This window comes from Stegastes partitus, unplaced genomic scaffold (assembly GCF_000690725.1).
Source record: "Stegastes partitus isolate 25-593 unplaced genomic scaffold, Stegastes_partitus-1.0.2 Scaffold899, whole genome shotgun sequence".
Taxonomy (NCBI): Eukaryota; Metazoa; Chordata; class Actinopteri; family Pomacentridae; genus Stegastes; species Stegastes partitus.
Genome location: NW_007578630.1, coordinates 104465 through 130771, shown reverse-complemented (window position 1 = coordinate 130771; position 26307 = coordinate 104465). Strand labels below are relative to the sequence as shown.

The following is a 26307-nucleotide window of genomic DNA, read 5'->3' as shown; positions in this document are numbered from 1 at the left end:
ATCTAGTCGTGCACTTTACATCACAAGTTAGTGGGAAAGTCAGCAAAACTTTATTTACATGTCACTTCTTCAAACCGAGGTGACAAATGGCTTCAAATTGACCAAAGATAATAAAGCTACTGCATAAAAATAACAAACACAAGGAGCAGAAAACCTGATAATTGTCAAATCACGTCTCACCCTTCATTATCAATGTCTGGTGTCTGGTTTGGATTAACAAATGAAGCTGTGTTACAGTTAGAGGTGCGTCCTTACTAATCACCATTGTTTCCTTTTGTCTTGATGGTGTAGCATCAGTGCGCTCAATCTTGTGCATTATAAATATTTTCTGTACATGGAAGAAATATACTACATCGTTGTTGTTCCTACATATAGAAAAACCCTATGCAAAGTCTTTACTGTCTACATTTAGAGGAATCTGCACCGTATTTAGATTTTCTATGTATAGAAAGATCTAAAAAAAAAATCCGCATTTTAAAAATACAGAAACACTCAATATTTCCATGTGCAAATCAAAATTTTCTATGTGCAACCACGGCTTTCATGTATTGAAATTGTTATAATTAGTAATATTATAAAATATACTTGTGAATATGATTTTTATTTATTTTATTTTTATTTTTTTTACTGTCATCTCTTTTTTCTGTATTATTCCCTTTGCTGCTTTTAGATTGCAAATGTCCATGCTGTGGGATTAATACAGGATTCTCTTGTCTAAGCTAAATAATGTATATGACATTACATATGCACATTTTACTTTCATATATGTATTCACACCACTGTACTTTTACATGTATTTTATTTGCTTTTTAATATTATATGTCTTCCTCTGTTCATTTGTTTATTTATGAGGCAAGAAATGATACACTTTGTGAAACTGACTGCATTTTCTAATGGGCTATATACTGGAACTTACATATTTATTCTCATTTTTTAAGTTTTACATTTTTTAAAATATATTTCTTTGTTTATGAGGCAAGGAGTGGTGTAATTTGTCTATTGTGAGGATACTGGAGTGTTATTTGTATATACCAGGGGTCTCCAATCCTGGTCCTCGAGAGCCACAGTCCTGCATGTTTTAGATGCTTCCCTCTTCCAACACACCTGATTCAAATGATCAGGATCGTTATCAGGCTTCTGCAGAGCTTGATGATGAACTGATCATTTGAATCAGGTGTGCTGAAAGAGGGAAACATCTAAAACATGCAGGACTAATTCTCTCGAGGACCAGGATTGGAGACCCCTGGTATATACCTATACGCACCCGTTGTGTGTGTGTCTTCCTCTCCACCTCTCTCCTGCAGGTGGGAATTAGAAGATTGGCTGCCACCTGTGAGCTCTTGACGAGTAGAGGACTGGCTCACTCTCTGGCCAGTTAGCCAATCAGAACAGAGGAAACCCTTTTAAAAGCCCTCGAGCGCCTTTGTTCTCCTTGCTTTGCTGCCATTTGAATGCTGTTGTCAGCTTGGAAGGTTTGTGGTGGGAAGGTAGACCTGAGGTAAGATTGGATACACTGCACATGTAGTTTAATTTGACCATGTGTTTTGTTTTTTTCAGTCTAATGCCTTCAATAAGAAAAAGAATAATTTAACTCAAGACAGCCTGTGGTTAAAGCTCATCCTTTTCAGTCTCCTTGCTGTCAATAGAAACCCCCCAGATACTTGTAAGTATCTGGGGGGTTTCTATTGATAACACATTAACCTGGTGCACACATGTTGAGTACTTGAGCAGCAGATTGCAGCAACAATTGTATTTCCTGCGTCGCTTAAGACTCCATTGGGTGGACAAAAAGATCATGATAATCTTCCACCATGCAGTGCTGGAGAGTGTGGTAAGATGCAGCATCACAGCTTGGTACGGCAGCCTCTCTGTTTAGCTGAAAAACAACCTGCTGCGTCTAGTCCACACTGCTTGGAAAATTGTAGGTGAGCAGGAGCACCCCTCCCTACAAGACACCTATGAACAGGCCGCTTTGCACCTGTTCATAGGTGTACATGCTCTATACTCAGTATGAGTGGGTACCGTCTGGAAGAAGGCTCAGAGTCCCACGCTGCCGAGTCAACAGGCTTCAATTAGGCTAATAAGAAAAATCGTTCTTTTTTTTTCTCCAAATGCCATGTTTTGGACTCATGAAATTAGACTATGGTACTCATTTTTGTTCTGCTTTTACCTGATGTATGTATCCATCCATCCATTATTATACACTGCTTAATCCTCACTCAGGTCACAGGTGGGCTGGATCACCAGTTAACCTCAACATGTTTTTGGACTGTGAGAAGAAGCCGGAGAACCCAGAGAGAACATACGCTGCACGGGGAGAACATGCAAACTCCACGCAGAAAGAACCGCGGGTGTCCTCACCGAGACGCGAACCAACGACCTTCTTGCTGCGAGGCAGCGGTACTAACCACTACTCCACCTTGCAGCTGATGTATGTATGTATTTATTTCTTCTAAACTGTGTTTTCCCTGTTTGTTTCTGCTTGTGTTGACTGCAGCATGGGTGAACAGCCCAAGACAAATTCCCCACATCTGGGACAATAAAGTTAATCTTGAATCTACCGACTCTTACGTTTTATAGTGAAGGCCCAGCAGCGGAAGCGGGGTGCGCGAGCGCTGCTGGGACGCTTGACGCAGTGTGCCGCTCGGGGGAGGGGGGAAGGGCCTGCGCCGCTGGCTGGATCCGAGAGCAGACAAACTTGCGTAGTCTTGCCACGGTTCTCGCTGTCTGCCTTTGCCTCTCTCTATGGACGGCCGGAGGAGAGAAGAAGAAGAGGAAACAGGGATTGTTGTCGTCGGGACCGCAACGCTTTCCGAGGGCCTGGCGATGATTTAATCGCGGAAAACGTTGGGGGTTGTTGGGGGGAGAGAGAGAGAAAAAAGAAAAGGGAAAAAAAAACAAAAAACCAGGAGAAAGGCGACGGGAGAGGAGCAGCCTCAGCCGTTGGAGATGTGCGGTCGGGGCCGAGATTGCGGCGGTAGGTAGTTCGAGCACACTAGCCCTATTTTTTGTTGCCTTGCGACTTGTTTTCCTTTTAATTCCCCACCTATAAAAAAAAAAAAAAGCCAGGGAGAAATAGTGAAGAATGGCTAAAGCTTTGCCGAGCGTCTTCGTGGGTATGAAACGATCCGTGATTCCTAACCTAGCCAAACGTTAGCACACACCGGCCCCTGTTTCCACGCTGTGAAAATAGCCAGACGGTTCTTGTTACACTGTTATTCCCACTGAGCTGCCATTCGCCACCAGTTGTATTCTCCCAAAAAAAAAAGAAAAGAAAAGGGAAAAAAAAAAGAAGCAAACTTTGTTTCCCTGCAGCAGGTTACAGGCCTGTTGGTCGTATTGGGAAAAACCAGTTTAAGTGAGAATTTACCTCCATGCTGCTGCTGCTGCTGGGTTGAAGGTACAATAAAAAAAATGTTATCTGGTGGGAGCATCATTATTATCATTTATTAACACCACTGTTAATAAGAAGTCTCAGTACTTTTACTGATGGGATTGTACTGAGAATAACCTCACTCACAGCATGTACAGAAATCAATAAGACCATGTATGTTATGAAATGCTTTAAATCGCCAACTTTGTCAGCACCCAGTGTTCCAGCTTGATTCTCTTGCTGTGTTGTGTGTATATGCTGCTGCTCTAGTAGCACATACTGCAGGTTTTGTCATAAAGCATAAAAGTAAGGAAACACACAGTAGACATTAATTCACCAAGCATACACGTTTTTTTGTTTTTTTAACGTATGTATTATATTATACTTTCATTATGGGTGCCATTCAGGGCAGTATTTTGTCTCTGTTTGTGGAAAGTCTGTCTCATAAGATGCTGTTGTAGCCTTAACGTCAACAAAAAGATTTTAATTGAGGCTTTTAGTAAATGCTCATTCGTCTCAAATTTCCATTTATATCATAAAATGTGTTTCTTAAAATGTAAAAGTAATTTCAGATGCCCCCACACACACATACTTTTGACACCATATCTGCAGGTGAACATGCACGCATGGTACATTTTCCAGTATTATTTCCAAGCGTGCTTCTTCAGACTCCCGACAGCATCAAACTCATCGCCGCGGCATAATGTGCACACAGCGCTGACACACTAGTAGTCCCAGGAGAATTGTTGTTTCATGGGTTTCCCCCCCTCCTGTCTCTCCTCTCTGTTCTCCTTGCTGTAGGTATCCCTGTCTAAGCCTGGACTGAGCAGATTGTTCTGAGAGGAAACGGATAACAAACAGGGGAAGTGAACATGGCTGGGACCTCTGGCTTCTTTTCCAACGGACCTGTTCCGTGGATGGACAACGACGCGGAGATGAACAACCTGTACCGAGACCTGGAGTTGGGGACAGTACTGACGCTGTTTTATTCTAAGAAGTCCCAGCGGCCGGAGAGAAGGACATTTCAAGTGAAGCTGGAGACCAGGACTATTATCTGGACTCGTGGCACGGATAAAATAGAGGGCGAGAGTGAGTATCATGCAGACACAAACACATGCATGTACACACACACATGCCCAAAGCGATGCTCTTGAGTACTGGTCATAGCTGGGAAGGTGCCAGAACTGGTTTGTTTGCATACATACAGAAATATGACAATTACGAGGTGGTTGACGACTTCACAAAAAATTCTGTGAGCTCACATGATGACGTTGTAAACAGCTGGTAAATGAAGTCAGAAGTTACAGGAGCTGGGTGAAACTCAAGTTCCGCTAACACTTAAATAGCAGGTATGTGACAATATTTAGGGGACAGCTGGTGCTTTCAGGAGATTTTTACATGCCAGAAAATGTGGTGAAACAAGGACGAGTAATGTATACATGCACTTTTTAAACACATTTTTAGTTACTAATTGCAGTGCAGCCTCCAAGAACAGCAAAAGACAGCAGTGAAGTTATGATATATTACAAAAAAGAAAGTCCAAGCTACGTTTCCGAGTGCTGCACAAGTTGTTAGTCCAGTTACAAGTTTAATCTTATATTTAATGTTCTTTAAAAGCGCAGGTGTGTATGTTAACGGAACAACTGTTGGTGTCCAGAAGGAGATAAGTCACATGTCGGGTACAAATATATCCAGAGTCGACGACGAGCAGAAAGAATGTTTCCTTGTGCTCTTTTGTTCCATTAATAGAAATATACTGTAATTTACCAGGAAGCTGCCGTTCAGGTTAATCTTCAACAAAACAGCACGTCTAACTGAGGACACGCAGGCCTTCAGTGACTCGTTAAGTTGCCTGTCTCTCGGGTAGCAGGATGCCTTGTGCACAGCTGCACTCTGCTCCGGATGCAACAAAAAGAGCATACACACACACACACACGCACACACACACCCACACACACAAAAAAGGATGGTAGGCTTAGTTTTTTTTTTTCTTTTTCTTTTTCTTTAAACACAGTATCATCTTCTCAGCAATGAAGGGTTTCATACACCCATGAGCTTCATAGCTGCCATTTGATACTCCTGGAGAGGTGAAATTGGCCTCGGCTGCTCATTAATGTACAGAAATAGAATATCAGGGTTTTTACTGGAAGTGTGTGTGATCATTCGGGAACAATTTGGACTGGTGTTTTTACCCCTTATCAATGGCAGCGGGAGAATCGCGTCCATTAACTGTGGAACCGGCGCTGTAGTTTGTTGCTAAATTTAAGGCGCTGCGAAGCATAGCCTGTCCATCCCTTCACCTGAGTGTATTTTGCTCTTTGTCTACCTCCAGGCTGTTTTTTTTTTTTTTTTTTAAATCTTTGCCTGTCGTCCAACCTAATAACGCTCAGCATTTAATTGTAGCTCGCAGATATGCATAATAGTGCGGTGCAATAACATTGTATATCTGGTTTGACAAAGCAGGATGTGGTCTTGCGGAATAATTGGCAGTAGCAGACTGTTTAGATGTGCAGACAGGCCTTGTCCTAAATAAAAAGGTTTGAATTACTCACATGCGCAATTTGATTGTTTCAAAGGGGGAAAAGTTTGTGCTGATTCCACTTTATGCTGTGATGAAGTAATGTAGAGTTTGTTTCCAAAGAGACTGTAGTGAAACATCATGCGTGGTGTGCTCGGTATCATACAAACCATCTTTGGAACTTTTGTTTTCTCAGTATGTCACTGATAACAAGCAACTTGAGCATTAATCAAAATCGTCTTTCAATATGAATCAGTTTACTTAATCATTTTAATGAATGAGCTTCCACAAATGTTTTTACGCCCTCAAGCAATGATTGGACTTTGTGCCCTGGTTGAGACCCCCTCCACTGTCTCCGTTCTTGGAGTCGACCCACATCAGCGGATCTTCTCAAGTTGCACTGAAGTAGAGGACTTTAGTTTGCGGTGTTTTTTTTTTTTTTTCATTCAGGGTGTCAGAGCTGATTTCACTGATGAACACTGGATATGAAGACATGCGATGGTAGAAATCTTACAAAAAGTAGAGATTTTTCCATCGATTGTCTGCCGTGGTATCTGTGCCTTTTTTATTATCTCTGGTTCAGTGCGGGCAAGGTGTCAAATCAATGAGGACTGCTTCATGCTGATCACAGGAGTTTTACATCATGACGTACCTTTGCTCGGTTTAATTTCTAGAAGATAAACTGTCAGTAGATAGCTACACGATATCAGCTTATTTCACATGTATATGTTGGCCAGTAAGTGACAAAGTGTTGCAGATATTTCAGACATGTCCACATAGATTTGATGTAAGTTTGTAAAAATGTTACTGTTACTTAGTCTGTGTCTCCTCCCCCCGCCCATATCTTCATATCTGTAAAATTTCCTACAGCTTGGTCACTTTTCTTTAAAAACAATCTTAAGGGAGCCAAAGATTTTTAGTTTGTTTACATTTTGATATACCAGTATTGGATGTTGCTGCTATCGTCCTCAAAATTCCAGTCGCCATAAGTCTGAGTGTAATTCAGATTTTTCTAATCAATGACGGCATGCTGCCATCACTGCACTGAGTAGTAGTTTCCACTTACATACCTGATACAAATTCCAAGAGTTGTTTTTAAAGCTGGAACAAATGGTCAGCAAATTTAATAGCACATCTCCAGAAAAATAAGCAGTTGACTTATTGATTTTTATAGTCATTTTCCAGCAAAAATCACCCAAAACATTGGCCCTCACATGTATGTGCTTTTTTATTTTTAAAGAAAGTCATTTTAAACTTAATACCTTTAGGTTTTAGGGCGTTTGAAGAAGCCACTTTGGACTCTGTGAAACTAGAATGTACATCTTGAATCGCTGTGTGATTGTTTAAGCATCGTAACATCTATTGGCAGATTAATCTGTAATCAAAAGAATCATTGGTGGCGGATCTGATTTGAATTGGAATGGAGCCCTTAGTGCAGTTAGCGTGTGGTGTTAGGGTTTATAGAGGACTTTTTTATTACAGTAAGTTGTTGAGAAATATGAACATACAGTTTTACCAACATTTCAAACAACATACTGTATCTGCATGTCATCCGAGTCAACATTTGATGAGGCCACCTGCGCTCACTAAAAGTTGCTGTAAACTTTTACCAACTTTAGCCTGGGAACATATTTGAAAATGAAGAAGAAATGAGCAAATCTTTGCGTTGTTTGTTGACTTTTCAGTCATATAAACTTGGATGGAATTACCTGCACACATCTGTGAAACTGTCATCGTTCTGAGCTGCTTTTTCCATACCTCCCGCAAAGGACATGCTTTCTCACCCCAGACGTCTGATGTCATTTCTTCGCTGACACACTTTAACTTTTGTTGTTACACACTTGGCAATCAGCCCAGGTTATGTATGAGAAATATATCAACACATGGGTGGAACGTTAACACTGTTGACAGCAACACGGTCAGGTTTTTAGACTGTTTGTCAGTATAAAAATGTTTTCCTGGTCAGGTTGTCACTGGAAAACGAGCGCAGTTCCACAGTGGAGTGGACTTATTCCATTTACAGTGTGTTGGAAAGAGGAACAGAGTCCATGTAGCTGCTTGGCAGTAGTTTGTCAGAGGGAAAGTCTTCTGCTTAACTTTGTCCAACATGCTATCAAAGGAGCTGATACGGATCAGCTGATGTGGAAGTGCACAGTGAAACAGTGTCACGCTTTGGGCCACACAGTCACTCGAAACATTTGAAAACTACTATATCAGCTGCTTGTGTTCTCAGATTGAAGCAGTACTGGCTTGGGTTCAAAATATGCACCTTTATCTTTTTATTTATTCTGAAGTGAAGTCATTTGTTTGTTTGTTTTTCGAATGTAATTTATGTCATAATTGATATCCAGCAAAATAATTGCAACATGGTGATTTGCCAACATTGTTTAGTTTTTAGTTTAGTTGTCCGTCCTCTGCAAACTATGTAGATTGAACAGTGAGCAGTAGGTATTTGTCATGATTGAACCTCTGTTTTTTTTGGTCTGTAGCACCAAATACCAAACTGTCAGTTACCAAGCGTTGCCTTCAAATTACTGATGTGTCAAAAGCTTATGTGCTTGTGCTCCGATCAGATTGACATCGATTTAGATAAAATTTTTGTCAATTGTAGACTGTGCACCAACACTGGTATGACTGTAATTATTTTCATTTTTAACGTTTTCAACTTTTGCCTTTTTATAACGAATTCTTCAGTCTAGAATGTTTTTTTTAAAAATTAGTAAAAATCTCATATTGTCGGGCTCCAGACTAACTTTTTCACTGGTAGCACGTGTACAACTAACTTTCTCATTTGCTCGTACCTACCACCTACCTACCTACGGGCAAAACATATGACTTTGCTGAACATTTCATTGATAGACGCTATAATTTACTGACGTTCCCTAAACGCCCCACATCGCAGGCTGTGGTAGATGCTGTTGGTATCCATGGTGTGTGTCCAAAAATGACTTTAAAAAGAATAAACTAGGCCGTTCTAATGTCAAATTTGTCCAAAATGACACCGAATGATTTTGTTTACATGCGCCCTCTTCTATGAGCTGAAAACACAGCACATGTAGGTTTGCTCCGTTTTTCACGAGAGGCATTTTTAAAGGTAAATAGTGCAGGACACCGAAGTTCTAAAAGTACTGCTTTCCACCACTGTGGGTAACACGGCAGCTTTCTGTGCTGGTTACAGCAACACTAATACAGCTTAATAATCATCATGTACTCTCACCAGTGCGACCACTTGAAGTTTTAACTCGCCAGCTCTCAAAAAAAAAGGTCGCAGTTTGGAGCCCTGTAATGTTTGCTTTATTTGGCAGTCCAAAGCACAAATGTTTCTTGTTTTTTTTTTCTTCCTTATTTACAGTGGTAAAGAAAAGCAGCATGTCCTTACTTATCAGAGGAAACTGTTAAGAAAATAGCAGAATATCTGGTGACTATTTGTTTCAGCTCTGCACTGTGTTTTTGTTTTTAGCTGAAGCTCATGAAAGACTGCATATCTTCATGCGATGCTCAGCATTGAAGATGTGGATTCTTTTTGTGAAATGAAAAAAACAGATATGTTAAAAAAAAACTTAACATTCCTCAAAGCCTGTTATTAAAATCCCCTTTGCGTCTAAAAGTGGTATTTTATTGTCAGTAGTTTTGCCTTGTGGAAACGGTGTGGAAGGAAGGAGGGGGGAAGTGTGTTGCAGGATACCTCCTCTCATCTCTTTTGGTAAGATTACACCTCTGGCCATCTCCTTATTTCCTCTGCATCTGTCTGAGGCAGGCTCCAAATATTTTGACTCAAATGACGAAAAGTGTTGTCTGACAGATCGGCCTGTCAAATCTGCCGCGCTCTCAGCGGAAGTCTGCTGGCCCATATAGCGAGTAAAGTAAACTGAGATATGATGTGTGATTAGAGAGCTCAGCTTGGTGAAATTCTGTGAGAAGACATGCTGGTTTTTTTTGTTGTTTTTTTTCTATGCTAAAGAAAAGAGTATGCACATGCTCACCTATACGCAAGCACAGATGTGGTGTGTAGGCGACAAAAGCACAGGATGTGTGGTTCGGGGGCAAGAACAGGAGCGGGAGCTGAAAGATGTGTGTGTCTGTGTGAGTGTGTGTCAGAAGAGTCCCTGCTGTAGGTCTTTAACTGCTGCAAATGTAACGCTGATAGGAACCCGCTGAGCCTACACATTAGTTTTGCTCATTAATGTCGTCAACACAAAATTGTAGCAGGTCTTTTTTTTTTTTTTTCCAAGTTGTCATCACTTAAGATGAACAGTGGCACAGTCTTGTCCAACAGCTAGAGCTAAGCAATTAATCAGTCTTATATTGCAATTTGAAACAATTAGCAAATCAAGGTGGGGCTAATAAATAATGAAAAAAAAATGCTGAAATTCAATTTTTAAAAAATTCAAACTGCTTCAGGGGTTGTTCATGTTTGACAATTGTTCAATGTGTACTATGTGGTTTGGACATGAACACTATGGTTCAATGTAGCCAGGTCTTATTATTTGATAGCCGCAAACTTTGTACGTTCTGCGGTGCAGCTGACCCGCATTTTAAACTGTCACTGGTTTTACAGTCTGATGCTGCTGTCCTTGTCCTAACTACGGATTTGATGGTGGTCATGTTTTAAATCTATTACAGAGTGAATGGTCAATTAAAACATCACATTGCAATATTATAGTTATTTTTCCCCCAAATCATTCAGTCCCAGTAAAGCCAATACACTGCTATATTTCCTTTCTCAGTTACTGTGAATTAAACAATTTCAACCATGAACTTCACACATATTTGAATGTGTGTGCAACAGTGGAAATGTTGCACAGACCACAGCACTCCCCTCACAAACTGGTTTGTTGAACTGACTCACAGCCTCCTGTTTTCTGATTAGTATTTTGGTTTATTTCAGTGGCAAAAGGCAAGGTTTAATTTGGTGTTGGTACGCTCAATGTTTCTTTTTCTTTTTTTTTTGTTGATGGAATCCATATTTAGCAATGTCTTAACGTGAAGTACATCTATATGTGGTTTGTGTCTTGGCCTCAGCTTTACTGTTTTATGTGGTCAGTGGGCTTAAAATACTCGTACATATACTGTCTGTGTGCTGTCAGGTTAAGTGTCAGCATTGAGGAAAAGAAAAATGTCAGATGAAATTAAACAGGAAAGCGTTTTACAGAAAGCTTGAAGTTAATTCAGTGTTGTTATGTAGGCATTGTGATGATGGGATCTTAGTGTGTTACAAAATCCCAGCATTCACAACCATATTTCCAAGCAAATGGGGTGTAAAGCTGTGCAGCTTTAGTTTTCCGCTAATGCATAGCTTAGTGGTTAAGTTTGCTGAACCTCATTTAGCTGTCATTTTTGGAGATTGTGCTTGTTATGACCATGTTGACATAAGATGATGGTTATAATTCTGATGCTGATATATTAATACACATTCTAACTCCAGGCACCTTCATCAAGTACTTCTACAAGCTGGACAGTGAATGTTGTGAAACTTTTGAAAGTGCTCATCTCTCTTCTACACACGTATCTTATGAAATAGAACTGAATGAGTAAGGCAATGGTGACTCTCTGTTTCATTCACTGTTGGATTTGTGTCTGCCTCTTCAGTTGACATTCGAGAAATCAAGGAGATCCGTCCTGGACAGAAATCCCGGGACTTTGAGCGCTATGTGGAGGACTCAGCAGCACGACTGGATCAGGCTCACTGCTTTGTTATTCTGTATGGCACAGAGTTTCGCCTTAAATCACTCAGCCTAGCAGGTAAAAAAAGAGGCTTGCATGCCTTGCATGAAAAAGTTGACCTTTAGTATTTCTTGTAACCATCACAAACCCACTTGAGTTAACCATTAGTACCTCTGATTGTCACAGTTTTCCTTCTTACTTTCTATTTGATTAATGGATTTATTATTTAACTGGAAATTTAGCAAAAGAAACTTTGAAATTCTGTCATGTGTTTAACTGTTTTTTGTTTTTGTTTTTTTCTTCAGCAACATCTGATGAGGAGATGAGCATGTGGGTGAAGGGCTTAAACTGGCTTGTGGCTGACACACTGAAGTCCCCAACACCACTTCAGATAGAGAGGTACCACTAATACATGTCACATCCAAAGTCAAAGTATTATAAAGCAGCGTGAATAGACAGCATTTGGTATTTATCTGTGGTTATTGCTCATATCTTTGCTTTTCTTTTTTTTTAATGCTTTATATCTCTTAAATCTCTCTTTTTTTTTTTTTTAGGTGGTTACGTAAGCAGTTCTACGCGGTTGATCGCAACAGAGAAGACAGGCAAGTTCCAATTTGTAAACTGCAGAGTTCATTCGATCACCCTCGCAAGAAGTAGACGAAATTAGATGTACCTCAATTGTTTTGCGCACCAGTTGTGTGCCCTTTCCTTAGCCTACCCTCCAGAGCAAGGTGTCTGTGAGAGAGCTCATTTGAGGTGTAGTGAAGGAACTAACCTCTCAGCCACACACCAGCAACTCTTCCTGCAGCAGGAAACAGACTGCACAGAGTGGAGGAGATGTACAGAGATGTTTGTCTCTTACATCCCTGACGAAAGCCTTTGTTACGCTGTTTGGGTATTGTCTGCTCTGGCCAAAATTCCAGGCTGTGTTGTCGTAGCAAAGCCAAAAACGACTCAGCAGAGCATGCAGGGCGTCTGTTTAAGAGGTTTCAGCATGTCTGTAAACTTTAAAATCACGTTTCACCCCGGCGAAGCGCTATCTATGTACGCGCATCGTACGTGCGTATCTATGTTTGCGTTTGATTTTTCAACAAAACATGTGTATGTGTTTAGGATATCCTGTAAGGATCTGAAGAGCATGCTGAGCCAGGTCAACTACAGGGTGCCCAACATGAGGTTCCTCCGAGAGAAACTTCCGGTAACGTCCTCCTACTTATCACAGACCCCCTTAACACTCCCGTCTCCCACTGCCCACTTCCCTTTTACTATGATGTTGTTAGAGGCTAAAGATTTATGATTTGTTGGTAACGGCCATTTTTCTTTCCCTCGTGATTCTCTTTTTGCTTCATAGGACTCTGAGTTGAGGAATGGAGACGTGTCCTTCAGCCAGTTTGCCCAGCTGTATCGTAGCCTCATGTTTGATGCTCAGAGAAACGTAAGTGCAGTCCTTTTTATGTGTCCACAGATAGTCCCAGCACTTTCATCCCCTCGCACCCCATCTGATGCCCTGCCAGCACACACTTCATCCCCCATCTGTCTGTTCTCAAATGGCTGCAGGATCAATATGGACCAGTTAAAAACCCACCAAACCCCTGTGGTGGAGGCCATTAGGATGCACACACACACACACACAAACACACAGACAGTTGAGGAGGCAGGCAGCCGGGCTGGGGTCAGATTAAATGGATGACCTCAGTGCTCTCCTCCCCCCTACAGGATGTCTGTGTCCATCTACATGACTTGTACTATACAATAAACCTACAGCACTTTGATTAACTGAAATTTTCCGTTTTGTCCCATCTTGCAGGTGGAGATCCCAGTTCTACAAAGGTAGGTCAAAACTGGATACTCACACAGTGAATCTTTCTATTGCGTCACGGATGTTTGGTCACTGAAGTGAACCATTGCTTTTTCTGCCAGGTTCACTGACAGACCAGAACAGAGGATCTCCCTTGAGGACTTCAAGAGCTTCCTCCTGGAGTCTCAAAAGGTAACCTGTCAATCACTGGACGTCGACCTAGTTCATGACAGATTTGTTTCATTTTGCATTTTCCAATACATTTGCGTTTATCTACGAATGCAGGAAATTTGGGCCACAGACAACAACAAGGTTCAGGAGTTTATGTTTGGCTACCTGAAAGATCCCCTGAGAGAAGTTGAACAGCCTTATTTCCAACAAGACGAGGTACACGCACTCTCACCGCCTCTTACACTTTCTTTTCCCCCTCTTTTCTCAATTCTGTTCTTGCTCTTTTCTGGGTCTTTGCTCAGTAATGGAAAAAATGTAAGCATGTTTTTGCAAGTTGTGTTTTCCGATACCCCCCTGTGTTGTTGGTGTGGGTGGGAGATGCTCAGATATTGACATGGATAACCATGATCTCTGCCTAAAGCATCTCTTCCCACACAGACAGAAAAGGTTATTGACTGCGGCGCCATATGACAGTTCTGCAGAAAGCGAGGGAAGCTTTTTGTGGTCACCATAAAGTTATGATTGACTACAGAGAAGAGGAGGCTGGTGTGAGCCAGCCTGCAGGAGTTGGTTCTGGCTCTGTGTGCCTGAGGTTATGTAGTGTTAGATCGCAGGTGTGCAGGCCTTGGTCATGCTTTAGCAAAACAAAAATATCTAACAGTATTATGACATTATATTATACAAATTATTGTTGTTGGCCTGTACTGAGCAGTGTTACAGGGTAAAGTATATAGTTCTATTGTAGTGCTGTATTTTAGTATGCTGATGGGACATCACTTATTTGAGTTAAATCCAAGTGTGTACCTTTTGGATATAAGGCCTGAATTCTTACTTGAATCTAAAGTGCTCACCATCGTTATGTCAAAACTGAAGAGGTGTTTAACGGTGATTGAAATTTGACTTGTGAGACTAGATGTGCTCATGGATATGAATGCAAATACTCTGCCCATCTCACTGGTTGCTCCATGTGTGTCAGAGACGTGTAAGATGTGCACCTTTACATGCTTTATCTGAGATAGCCAGTTAACTTTGCGTGAGCCTTAACATTCTTAATATTACGTGAACATTGAACTTTCAACTACGACTTATTACATCATAGATAATCTGTTATTTTCTTTCTTTGTTGGATAAAAGCCAATCATTCTCTGTTTAACTGTAACTGACAAACAAATAAAATATGAAGCCTCTGCATGTTCTGTATGTACGAAGTATCAGGTCTAAGTTTAATACGAACCTCTGACTGACAGTTTGCTAAAGAACGCTAACTTGTTCACAAGACAGATGCTCTGTGGTTTTGAGAGCATTAAAAACTGTTATGCACGCTGGTGGTGTTCAGCACATGCATGCTTATGCAATTATATTTGCAAGTTGTTGCACTACTTATCGGTTAGGGGGATGAATGTAATAAAACGTGTGATGTGAATTTAGTTTGAACATTTGTTGAGGTGTTGCAAGAATTGTTTTTAAATTTAAAAAGCACTTTTAAAAATGGCACAAAATTTTTTATTGAGATTAGCTTTGGTGCAAGCACAGACTCAATGGTCCTTGTAGTCCAGGCTGGATAAGATCCTAGCAGTTTGCCCCTGCATGAGGGCTCCTACCCACGCATACAACTATGTGTTCTATCACCTGGTAAAGCCCGTCGCAATGGTCCTCTCACATTCCTGAGCCTTCAGGACAGGATTACATTTTTACAATGTCACATCTATTTTGTAATGCTATAAAGTAGAGGTAATGTGCGTTCTGAATCTCTAGAAGAAAAGTTGTAAATTATGGATTTGGGCCTAATTACTTGTGGTCTGTAATTTGCATGGCTCTCCTTTCTCTTGTATAGTTCCTCACATACCTGTTCTCCAAAGAGAACACTGTCTGGGATTCCTCCCTGGACCAAGTGTGTCCCGACAACATGAGCAACCCCCTGTCCCACTACTGGATCTCCTCTTCGCACAACACGTAAGGATGGCATTCATACATACAAGTAGTTCACCTACTTGTAATTAGGCCCTGGGAATGCTGAAGTTTGGCATCCTTTCTTGAAACCTCTGCCCACAGAGGGCTTTTGAACTGACTTCATACATCAGATAAAAGTGTATTATTTAACAATCATGTTCCAGAATGTGATCCAGGCGTGTATTTTGCAGGAAAATGTATTTTTCCTCCAATTGAAAAGTGTGTGAAAGGCAGTTCAAATGATAACCTTCTGGACTCGATGTGAAACAATACTCATTGGAGCAGCGGAATGAGAATTTCCCATGTTGTTTGATTAGGTTTGAATTGACTGACTGACTGAATGAGTAAGAAGTATTTATTTCAGTCAACAAAAGCGAGAAAAAAAACCTCTTTCAATATGGCGGTATCGCTGTGTTTATGCGACCATTGAAAGTGCATGTGTGCATTTGTGGTGCAGTTCCTGACATGTGAATCCTTTTGAGAGACTGTTTGGATGTGAGTTTGTTTTGTGTACATACTTTGATGTTGCGTGCTTATTTTTAGCTACCTGACAGGAGACCAGTTTTCCAGCGAGTCGTCCCTGGAGGCGTACGCTCGCTGTCTGAGGATGGGCTGCCGCTGTATCGAATGTGAGTGAAAACACACATTCACACACTAGAGTTATACCCACGTACAGTAAATCACCAACACTTGACTTTCAACCTTCTAATTAACTGTCTTAGCATGCTCCTTATCCCTCACAGTTCTACTTTTAATGCAGCCGCCACACCCTAACCCACACACAGAAGTCTGCTGTTACACAACAGTACTGTACATTGCCTTGAAACCAACCCTTGTCAAGCAGGTTTCTAAGAATAGGATTAGCTTTTCTGTGGAGTGGAAGGGTCGCGTAACCTCAAACAAAAGCAAACATGACGTCACTAGTTTGTGCATCTTCAAGATTACAGGTTCCTCCGTCACTCTGTAACGCGTGTGCATTCATGTATGCTTACTTTCTTTTCCTTGCAGTGTGGTGGATGAAATGATGTGTCATGCATCTGTGTGTCTGTGCTTCTTTTTCAGTGGACTGCTGGGATGGTCCAGATGGAATGCCAGTCATCTACCACGGACACACCCTCACAACAAAAATCAAGTTTTGTGATGTGTTGACCACCATCAAAGAGCATGCCTTCGTCACATCCGAGTGAGTTTCCATTCTTCTTTCTTTTTATAGCCATCAGAGATGACAGGATAAGAGATGACAAAGATGAAGGGATGTCACACAGAAATGTCAGTAGAAACAATGCAGACACAGTGCAGTTACATCACTCACTATTGTAGTGTGTGAGGAAGTAAGATAAGAAAGTCACACCCGAGCACATATAAAGAGAGAAATTCTGTGAAGTTGCAGCTCTTCTGAGTTTTTATCTGTGATCCTTATACAGCTACCCCATCATCCTGTCCATCGAGGACCACTGTAGTATTGTGCAGCAGAGGAATATGGCCACTTACTTTAAGAAGGTGTTTGGAGACATGCTGCTGACCAAGGCAGTGGATATCGCGGCAGACGGCCTGCCCTCACCCAACCAGCTCAAAAGGAAGATTCTCATCAAGGTCAGGGGCCACATGGAGTCACGAGAAGTCATTTGATCTTTTGTGCTGTTTTTTTTTCTTTCCAGGAAGTGAATGAATGAATAATAAAATTATACTTTTTTTTTTACGTTTCAAAAAGATATCTTTATTACTTCTTTTAATTTATACAAGAAAAGCATTGTACCAAAAAATAAAAGCGCCCTATACTACATAGAACATAGTGAACAAAAACACCCACATGGTGAAAAAACAACCAAAAAACCTAATAAGTAAAAGTAAATTCAAAGAGAAATATATAGCACCATAAAGAGGAAAAAAACATACAACAGCATTGAAATCTCAACTGATAGTTGAAGGGATATGTAAGCAGATATCCAGGCATTACAATAAAATAAAAACAATGTTATATATATGCCGTGTTCTGACTGTATTTCCCCCCTTCGTCCTTATGCTGCAGCATAAGAAGCTTGCAGAGGGCAGTGCCTATGAGGAGGTGTCCACCTCCACTCCCTACTCAGAGAACGATATCAGCAACTCCATCAAAAATGGCATCCTGTACCTGGAAGATCCCATTAACCATGTAAGCATGCTCACAGTGTATAAATGGATTCTGGATGCATCATGATACAGAACATTAGGACTGACAGTTTGTATGTCATACCTGTGTTGTTTGTGCTCTGAAGGGTTTTTAGTGATAATTAAGTCAAGACACATCCTCATGTTGCAGCTTACCATTCATAGCTGTTCAACATTCATTTTTAAAACCAAGTTGTGTTTTTTTATGGCCAAGCTAGACTTCAGAAGCTTTTTTTTTTCTTGGGACCTTCGATTCTTTTTCTTCGTCTACTTGGGCCACTTTTCAGTGCAACATATGGATCCTTTTGAATATTTTATCTGACCATTTGAGCAAACTATCTTTCTTTCTCCCTGCAGGAGTGGTACCCTCATTTCTTTGTCCTGACCAGCAGTAAGATCTACTACTCAGAAGAGACCTCCAGTAATCAGGGTAACGATGATGAGGAGGAGCACAGAGAGGTTAGTTGGGCTGGTCTGCTGTTGAGTTACACAGAAATAATTTTGAAGTTGAACGTGACATTGCACTTAATTATGCATAAGTATTATGAAGTCGAAAGTAGGTCGTTGGCAGTTTTGGTTTTTACTAATCAAACCGTTGTATAAAGAACTGATCAAGAAAGTAGGAACTATAAGGACACACTTGAAATTGTGTAGCTTTAAGTTTACTAATATCTCTTTTAAATTCCCAGGTGTCCAATGGTATGGACCAGCACGTGACGGAGAAATGGTTCCATGGAAAGCTTGGTGCCGGGCGGGATGGGCGGCAGATAGCCGAGAGGCTGCTGTCTGAGTACTGTGTGGAGACTGGAGCTCCTGATGGCTCCTTCCTGGTCCGGGAGAGCGAGACTTTTGTTGGAGACTACACGCTGTCTTTCTGGTAGAGTACACAGAGCTTAGCATTCAGAATATCTGAGTACTTTCTAGACGTTTCTAGATTTCAGCAGTTTGTTTTGTCTATTTTTGTGTGTAACACAGCCACAGTGGCATGTCATTTTATTATGATGTGATTTTCTTGGTTGAAAATTAATTATTGCATATATAAAGCTTAGTCTGTGGTATACTGTATGTGTTCGTTGGAAACTCTCCCATGTGTCAGTTAATTCGTGCTCCGTGTTTTGTCGAGTTAATTCATGCAAGTAGCAAAGTGACACACTGGCAAATCAGTCAATGTCAATCTCTCCATCATTGATTTGAACATGGTTGTAGTCACAGTATGAAGTGTGCTCAGTAACCTTCTGTCTGCTAATGCATAAGCTCTGCATTAGCGGACGTAACTCACAGCTAATCAATTGGGGTGTATGTGATTTACATACAGTGTGTTGGACTAATGTATAGACATTCTCAGAGCACAGTATGTGAAAGGTTAACATGGGGAATCAAGCCTTCACTTGGTCTGAGACTCTAAACAAATTGGAAAAAATGACTGTAGGTAAAAGTTTTCAAAATTGGTCACCTCTCCCCTTTTCTTTTTCTCCATCATACTCACCTCCACAACAGGCGTTCAGGGCGGGTGCAGCACTGTCGCATCCACTCTCGTCAGGAAGCTGGCAGCCCCAAGTTCTACCTGACTGATAACCTGGTGTTCGACACGCTCTTTGCCCTCATCAACCATTACCAGCAGGTGGCGCTGCGTTGCAACGAATTTGAGATGAAACTGACTGAGCCGGTGCCTCAGACCAATGCCCACGAGAGCAAGGAGTGAGTCTACTAGTGTTTACACAGATCGGAGAGAATTTTAAATTCAGTTCTGCTAAGGTTTTTCAGTGTAATGTTTTGTTTCTCACTTTTTGAGCTATGTGTTTCCAGAAACTAGAGATTCACTGCTTTTCCCCATTTTTGAGTGAACTTTAAATAACTTAACTTTTAGGCTGGTCAGTAACACCCTTATCTACCATGAATAGGTAGTGAAGTTGCATAACTGCAGTTATCCATTTTTTTTTTCATTCCAGGTGGTACCACGCCAGCCTGTCGAGGAGCCATGCAGAAAACATGCTGATGAGGGTTCCTCGTGATGGGGCTTTCCTTGTTAGGAAGAGGACAGAACCTAACTCCTTTGCCATTTCATTCCGGTAACTCCCTACTGTTGCCTCGTTATCTGATACATGTTTATTTCTTCGTCACTTAACTTCCTTTCTAATTCACCAGAATGAATGTAGAGGAGGACTATACATTACATCACAATATGTTTCTTAGTAAAGCTATGTCTGTGGTTTCTTTACAGGGCCGAGGGTAAAATAAAGCACTGTCGTGTGCAGCAGGAGGGGCAGACTGTGGTGCTGGGCACCTCAGAGTTTGACAGTCTTGTAGATCTCATAAGTTACTATGAGAAACACCCTCTATACCGCAAAATGAAACTACGTTATCCCATCAATGAGGACACACTGGAGAAGATAGGCACTGCTGTGAGTACCACATTATGCAGTCTACACTACATTTTCTAGATATTGATGAACAGGAAATGTGATCTGGGTTTATAATTCAATCAATGAAAAATACGATAGTATTTTGTGCTATTGTGTGGTTTTTATTCAGTGGTAAAATCCCGTGCAGTCTAGTTAAAAGACCTGTTAACACATAATGCGTTGTCCTATAGGAGCCAGATTACGGGTCACTCTATGAGGGCAGGAATCCAGGCTTTTACGTGGAGGCTAATCAAATGCCAACATTCAAGGTGAGTAGAGATTATGGAAAAGTTCACATGTAGTTAAACTCTGCACCACCGACACTTGGACTTGCATACGTGAATCGTGAATATGTGTGCCACCAACTTTCCGTCTTGTGTTTTTAGTGCACGGTGAGAGCCATGTACGAGTATAAAGCCCAAAGAGACGATGAGCTCTCCTTCACCAAGAATGCTATCATCTCTAATGTGGACAAACAGGAAGGAGGATGGTGAGTGAGCAGCACAAAATCCATTCAGGAAGTAGCTCTTAATTATCCATTTGGACTGATCATATTTGTGTAGTGCGAGAGAGCCACGGTCAGGGCTGAATGATGCAGGTAGAGAACTATGGGATTAGCTAGAAATCTATTTTTACAATGCCAATGACGGCGTCATATTAAGGCTGTAGTGTTATATTTACAAAACCACATCCCAGTCTCTTCTTAACTCATCTTCTCACCTCTTTTTTTCTCAGGTGGAAGGGTGACTGTGGAGGGAAAAAGCAGCTGTGGTTTCCTGCCAACTACGTGGAGGAGATCAGTCCATCAGCAGCAGAGCCTGACAGAACTGTGAGGATCAAACCCACTAAATGAGAGAAGGCTACAGCAACGCATTCCTAGATTTAAAGTGAAATGAGTGCACCTGCTCCCTCCGCTGGGAGATTCAGGCCTCATTTCTCGTCTGTCAGATGTCCACTCTTACAGAGATACATATGTAATTATCGCTTGTATAAAAAAAAAAAAAGAGACAACTTCTTAAATAATTCCTTTCTTTTCTGTCCAGCAGGAGATGACAGAAAACAGCCCTCTGGGAGATCTACTGAGAGGAAGTGTGGACGTGTCTTCCTGTCAGATCGGTGAGCGGCCCCTCCATGTCCTGCTGGACTCTGCTGCAGGGCTGCAGAGCATCCAGTCACCTTGCCAGAGGGCAGCCTGCTTTTCTAGCTGCTTTATGCATGAACATTATCTACTAACTGCTTGGTTTTACTTGCAAAAGCTCAAAGTCAGCACTGCTTTTACTGTGTTTTTTACCCAATATCAGCCTCTTTCTTATTTAGTCTGCTTCATATGTTTTTATTAGTATTCTTGCTGTTCTCACAGCTCTGTATCTGGAATTTTATTGACATCCTTCCATTCAGTCAATACATATCCATTAGTGTTGGCACATGCTATTAGCATCACTGTAGCCTCTGCTAACCACAGTTAATACTTGAAACAGTTTCTGTGCCTTTAGGTGGCCGTTGGCTCCATCTAGTGGGAGTATGAGAATGACCTAATTATATGTTCAAGAACACTTTATTCCGAGGCTTCCTTTAGAGGACCTCTGACGGAATACCACCAGTTGAAGTCATTGTTTTCCTCTGGAGAAAGTGATGACACTGAAACTTTAAGGCAGTACTGCTATTTGTGTCGTGTACACATTATTTGGCTTTTGTGCTTCACTGCTGCAACTTTAGCCCTGTGTGTCTCTGACATTTCTGAAACCATGACCAATGAAATTTCAGCTCACCAAGAGGTTTAAACACAGAAACAATCTGTGCTTCCAGATAATGATGATTCTTGGTCTGATTTTAGAATGGATTGCATGAATTTAGCAGTTGATAATGAATTATGCTGCTTCTAGCCAAGAGACAAGTGGAGCTCAGGCTAATCATCATTTGCAATATATTGTTTTCTTGCTATTGAAGATTTTTTCTGATTTTTTTGAAAGACTTCACTTGAATAAATTTTTATTGCAAGAAAATCCCAGATCAAGTTAAAATGACACAGTGAAACCCTGTTTGTCCCGTATGTTCCTATTTTTTCATCTTTCTTCTTTGTCTTCTCTTCAGTTGTGCGTCCTGATGGGAAGGGCAGCAGGCCTCACGTTTTCTCCCTGGTGCCAAATACCTCTATGCGGACGGGCCCAGTGCTGGACGTCGCTGCCAGCAGCCCAGAAGAACTCAAAGAATGGGTGGCTAAGATCCGTGAGGTCACCATGACCACAGAGGCCAAAGTAAATATACATATAATGTGCCGTACAGGGAATGCACTCATACTATTCTCATACCACAGGGCATTTTAAAGACCTAATTATCAATTGTGCTTGCCTTATAATGCCCATAAAAAACACTGACTGAGCACATGGGGTTTGCAAGGAATATAACTCTGCAGACTCACAGTTACACTCTCACACCTGCAAGTATTGTAATCTGTGTCTTGTAATGTCTAATACAACTACCTGAGCAGCAGTAGTTGTTGAGGAAAGAGGAAAGTCTCAGCGTACATTAGCCTCAAGCTTCGTTTTGTGAACATAGAAACTAAGAAGTGATGGGTGCTGCCGTTGGTGATGTATTTATACTTGTGTGTCTCTTTGTGCTCCAGCTGGAGGAAGGGAAGATGATGGAGAGGAGGAAGAAGATTGCACTGGAATTATCAGATCTGGTCATCTACTGTAGGCCTGTGCCATTTGATGAAGAAAGTAAGGATTGTATACACTCACTGGACTTCAGACATGCAGTTTTATGCACATACAGTTACATACCATAGACATAACTATCCAAAGGGAAGCACATCCAGTGCCCGTACTTGAAATTAGAGCTGTCCTTTCTCTCTAAATTCCGTAGAGATTGGCACAGAGCGGGCCTGTTTCCGTGACATGTCATCCTTCCCCGAGACCAAGGCAGAGAAGTACGTCAACAAGATCAAGGGGAAGAAGTTCCTGCAGTACAATCGACTGCAGCTGTCCAGGATCTACCCCAGAGGCCAGAGACTAGACTCTTCTAACTATGACCCGTTGCCCATGTGGCTCTGTGGGTCGCAGCTGGTAGCACTTAACTTCCAGACAGCAGGTATCTTACCCTCTTTTCAGAGCAGATAAAGCTGCGCAGACAGAAGATCTCTTCTTATTTTTTATACTCTATACCTTCCTGATCCATTGTTTAACCTTCTCTTGCTCAAATGCAGACAAGCCCATGCAGATGAACCAGGCGCTGTTCATGCTGAACGGAAGGAGTGGCTACGTCCTTCAGCCGCCCATCATGAGGGACGACAACTTCGATCCCTTTGACAGACAAACACTACGAGGCCTCGAACAAGTCACTCTAGAGATCGAGGTACAGTTGAGGGTGGACCGGGGGGGCGATTGAGAGAAGGAGACGTGAGATAGAATACTGCATAAGCTTAATGCTACATTTGCATGCTGGTGTTTTGAAAATAACAGCAAATTAGTTGTTCGACTTTCCCCCCACTTATCAACACAGTCATCAGGTGACGCAGTGGCTGCAATATGCGGCTCAGAGAGGCAATTGAGGTATTTTACAACCCTTAGCAGCTGATTGCTGCAGTTTGTATACAAATGTTCACTAGTTCTTGGAGTCATACCACAGTCTCATCTGAAGTTACAGATATAATACTCGTATTTTAACATTTAGGGTAACTTCTCTTCCCATGGATGTTATTGTCTTCAGTGTCCATCATAAATAAATGTCAATGCATCCATGTATAAATCAACTTAGAAAAGGAAGCTCCTCTAATTATATCAGAACTTGCCTGAGAATCATCATGTTTCAAAGTTTTCTTTAGTGTCAAGGGAATTCTATGACAGTTCTCTTTCAAACATTAATTTCGGAGTCTCACTATGGAGGAACTACCTTAAAGGCTTACCTTAAAGATCCAACTGAGCCAGCTAACACCTTTCACTTCACCTATAGTACCCTGACAACATTCACTGTTAAACAGGTGATGTGTCATACTTTAAATGGTACCAAATGACCAAAATGTATGTAGCATGACTGAAGTTTTAACTGACTGCTAGCTGAGTCTATGTAACCCCTACACCAAATTGTGGAAACTGCAGGTCCAAAAGTTTGATCATACCCTGAATGGAAGTTAAACAGACACAGAAGTTCTGAGGAGTTGTGAGTGGAGGGTCACAGTGTATCTGTTTGTATATACAGTTGAAATCAGAAGTTTACATAGACTGTATAAAAAGACATGTAACCTTTTTTTCTCACTATCGGACATTTAATCAGACCAAATTTTTCCTGTTTTATGTCAGTTCGGATTACCTAAATTATTTCTATTTGCTCAATGCCACAATAATGAGAGAGAGAGATTTTTTTCAGAGCGAGTGTTTTACTACTTTCTTCAAAGTCAGAAGTTTACATACACTAAGATGACTATGCCTTCAAACTGTTTGGGAAATAGATGATGATGTCATGGCTTTGGAAGTTTTTGATAGGTTAACTGACAACATTTGAGTTAATTGGAGGCACAGCTGTGGATATATTTTAAGACACACCTCAAACACACTGCTTCCTTTTGTGACGACATGGGGAAATCTAAAGAAATCAGCCAAGATATCAGGAAGAGAATTGTGGACCTCCACCAGTCTGGTTTATCCTTGGGTTCAATTTCCAGATGCTTGAAGGTTCCATGTTCATCTGTTCAAACAATTATATGCAAGTATAAACACCATGGGAATGTCCAGCCATCATACCGCTCAGGAAGGAGACGGGTTCTGGGTCTCAGAGATGAAGTGTTTTGGTGCGAAATGAGCGTATCAACCCCAGAACAAAAGCAAAAGACCTTGTGAAGATGCTGCTGAAACTAGAGTGTCATTGTCCACAGTGAAACCAGTCCTGTACCGACATGGACTTAAAGCCTACTCAGAGAGGAAGAAGACATTACTCCACAAGCAACATACAGAAGCCAGATTAAAGTTTGGAAATGCACACAGGGACAAAGACCTTCATTGTTGGAGACATGTCCTGTGGTCTGATGAAACTTACACTGAACTGTTTGGCCATAATGACCATTGTTGCATTTGGAGGAGAAGGGGGAACCTTGCTAGCCTGAGAACTCCATCCCAACTATGAAGCACGGGGGTGGCAGCATCATGTTGTGGGGGTGTTTTGCTGCAGGTGGGACTGGTGCACTTCACAAAATAGATGCCATCACGAGGAAAGAACATCATGTGAAATTATTGAAGCAACATCTCAAGACATCAGCCAGAAATTTAAACCTTGGGTGCCAGTGGGTCTTCCAAATGGACAATGACCCTAAGCATACCACCAAATTAGTTATAAAGTGGCTTAAGAACATTAAAGTCAGTGTTTTGGAGTGGCTATCACAAAGCCCTGATCTTCATCCTGTTGAAAATTTGTGGGCAGAGCTGAGCATGTGAGAGTAAAACGGCCAACAAACCTGAGTCAGTTACACCAGTTCTGTCAGGAGGAATGGGCCAGAATTCGAGGAAACTATTGTGAGAAGCTTGTGGAAGAAACCCCAAAACATTTGGCCCAAAGTAAACAGATTAAAGGCAATGCTACCAAATACTAAACATACTAAGGACTTTGAAGAAAGAATTAAAAAATTATCCAATAAAAATTCCCTCTCTCATTATTCTGGCATTTAGCAAATAGAAATAATTTACGTAATCCTAACTGACTTAAAACAGGAAAAAGTTTAGTCTGATTTTATGTCGGTGAGAAAAAAAGGGTATATGTCTTTTTATACAGTGTATGTAAGCTTCTCGTTTCAACTGTATGTGCCAAAATGCATGAAGTGAGCAGTTCTAAAGATGGGAACTTTCTTCTTCTATTTTTCTTCTGAAGGTCTTGGGTGCGCGACACCTGCCCAAGCACGGACGCGGCATCGTTTGTCCTCTTATCGAGATCGAGGTGTGCGGAGCAGAGTACGACAGCGCCAAGCAAAAAACAGACTCAGAAGGTGAGTGGCGCTCTGACCGTGGGTTTCTTTGCCAGTAAAGAAGCACGCTTCCAAAACTGAAAAAATGAGTAGTTACTGTTTACTGGATACATTACCCTTGTGCAATTTCCGATCTGGTCCTAGAAAAACAGGAAGTTGTACAAACAACTAAGCCATGTGTGGGAAAACAAAGGGAAAACTATGCGTACCGGGGACATAATTGTGGCACAGCTCTCATCAGGGTTCACTGTCTGGATTTAAGAAACACTGATTTGATGCTTATGCATCTAGATTTTTTTCTTTTTTTGCCACATAATTTGGCATTCTGTTTGG

At 41.3% G+C, this 26307-nt stretch overlaps 1 protein-coding gene across 2 annotated transcripts in view; it reads left to right on the top strand.

Moving 5' to 3' along the window:
- The first annotated feature begins 2716 nt into the window (after positions 1-2716).
- plcg1 (phospholipase C, gamma 1) overlaps positions 2717-26307 on the top strand; it is a 29599-nt gene continuing 6008 nt past the window's right edge. The window contains exons 1-29 of one of the 2 annotated variants that reach the window (XM_008293639.1): positions 2717-2977; positions 4175-4462; positions 11481-11633; positions 11861-11954; positions 12110-12157; positions 12669-12753; positions 12907-12990; positions 13363-13385; positions 13476-13545; positions 13639-13740; positions 15359-15477; positions 16018-16103; positions 16537-16657; positions 16899-17067; positions 17504-17626; positions 17980-18081; positions 18312-18499; positions 19120-19320; positions 19572-19691; positions 19844-20024; positions 20216-20293; positions 20411-20514; positions 20760-20853; positions 21071-21140; positions 22116-22279; positions 22648-22744; positions 22890-23114; positions 23230-23378; positions 25881-25995. In XM_008293639.1, the coding sequence (XP_008291861.1) occupies positions 4246-4462; positions 11481-11633; positions 11861-11954; positions 12110-12157; positions 12669-12753; positions 12907-12990; positions 13363-13385; positions 13476-13545; positions 13639-13740; positions 15359-15477; positions 16018-16103; positions 16537-16657; positions 16899-17067; positions 17504-17626; positions 17980-18081; positions 18312-18499; positions 19120-19320; positions 19572-19691; positions 19844-20024; positions 20216-20293; positions 20411-20514; positions 20760-20853; positions 21071-21140; positions 22116-22279; positions 22648-22744; positions 22890-23114; positions 23230-23378; positions 25881-25995 (3382 nt within the window). In that variant the 5' untranslated portion in view covers positions 2717-2977; positions 4175-4245. Of the gene's footprint in view, positions 2978-4174; positions 4463-11480; positions 11634-11860; positions 11955-12109; positions 12158-12668; positions 12754-12906; positions 12991-13362; positions 13386-13475; positions 13546-13638; positions 13741-15358; positions 15478-16017; positions 16104-16536; positions 16658-16898; positions 17068-17503; positions 17627-17979; positions 18082-18311; positions 18500-19119; positions 19321-19571; positions 19692-19843; positions 20025-20215; positions 20294-20410; positions 20515-20759; positions 20854-21067; positions 21141-22115; positions 22280-22647; positions 22745-22889; positions 23115-23229; positions 23379-25880; positions 25996-26307 lie in introns of both variants that reach the window. The other variant, XM_008293638.1, reaches the window with a different exon arrangement.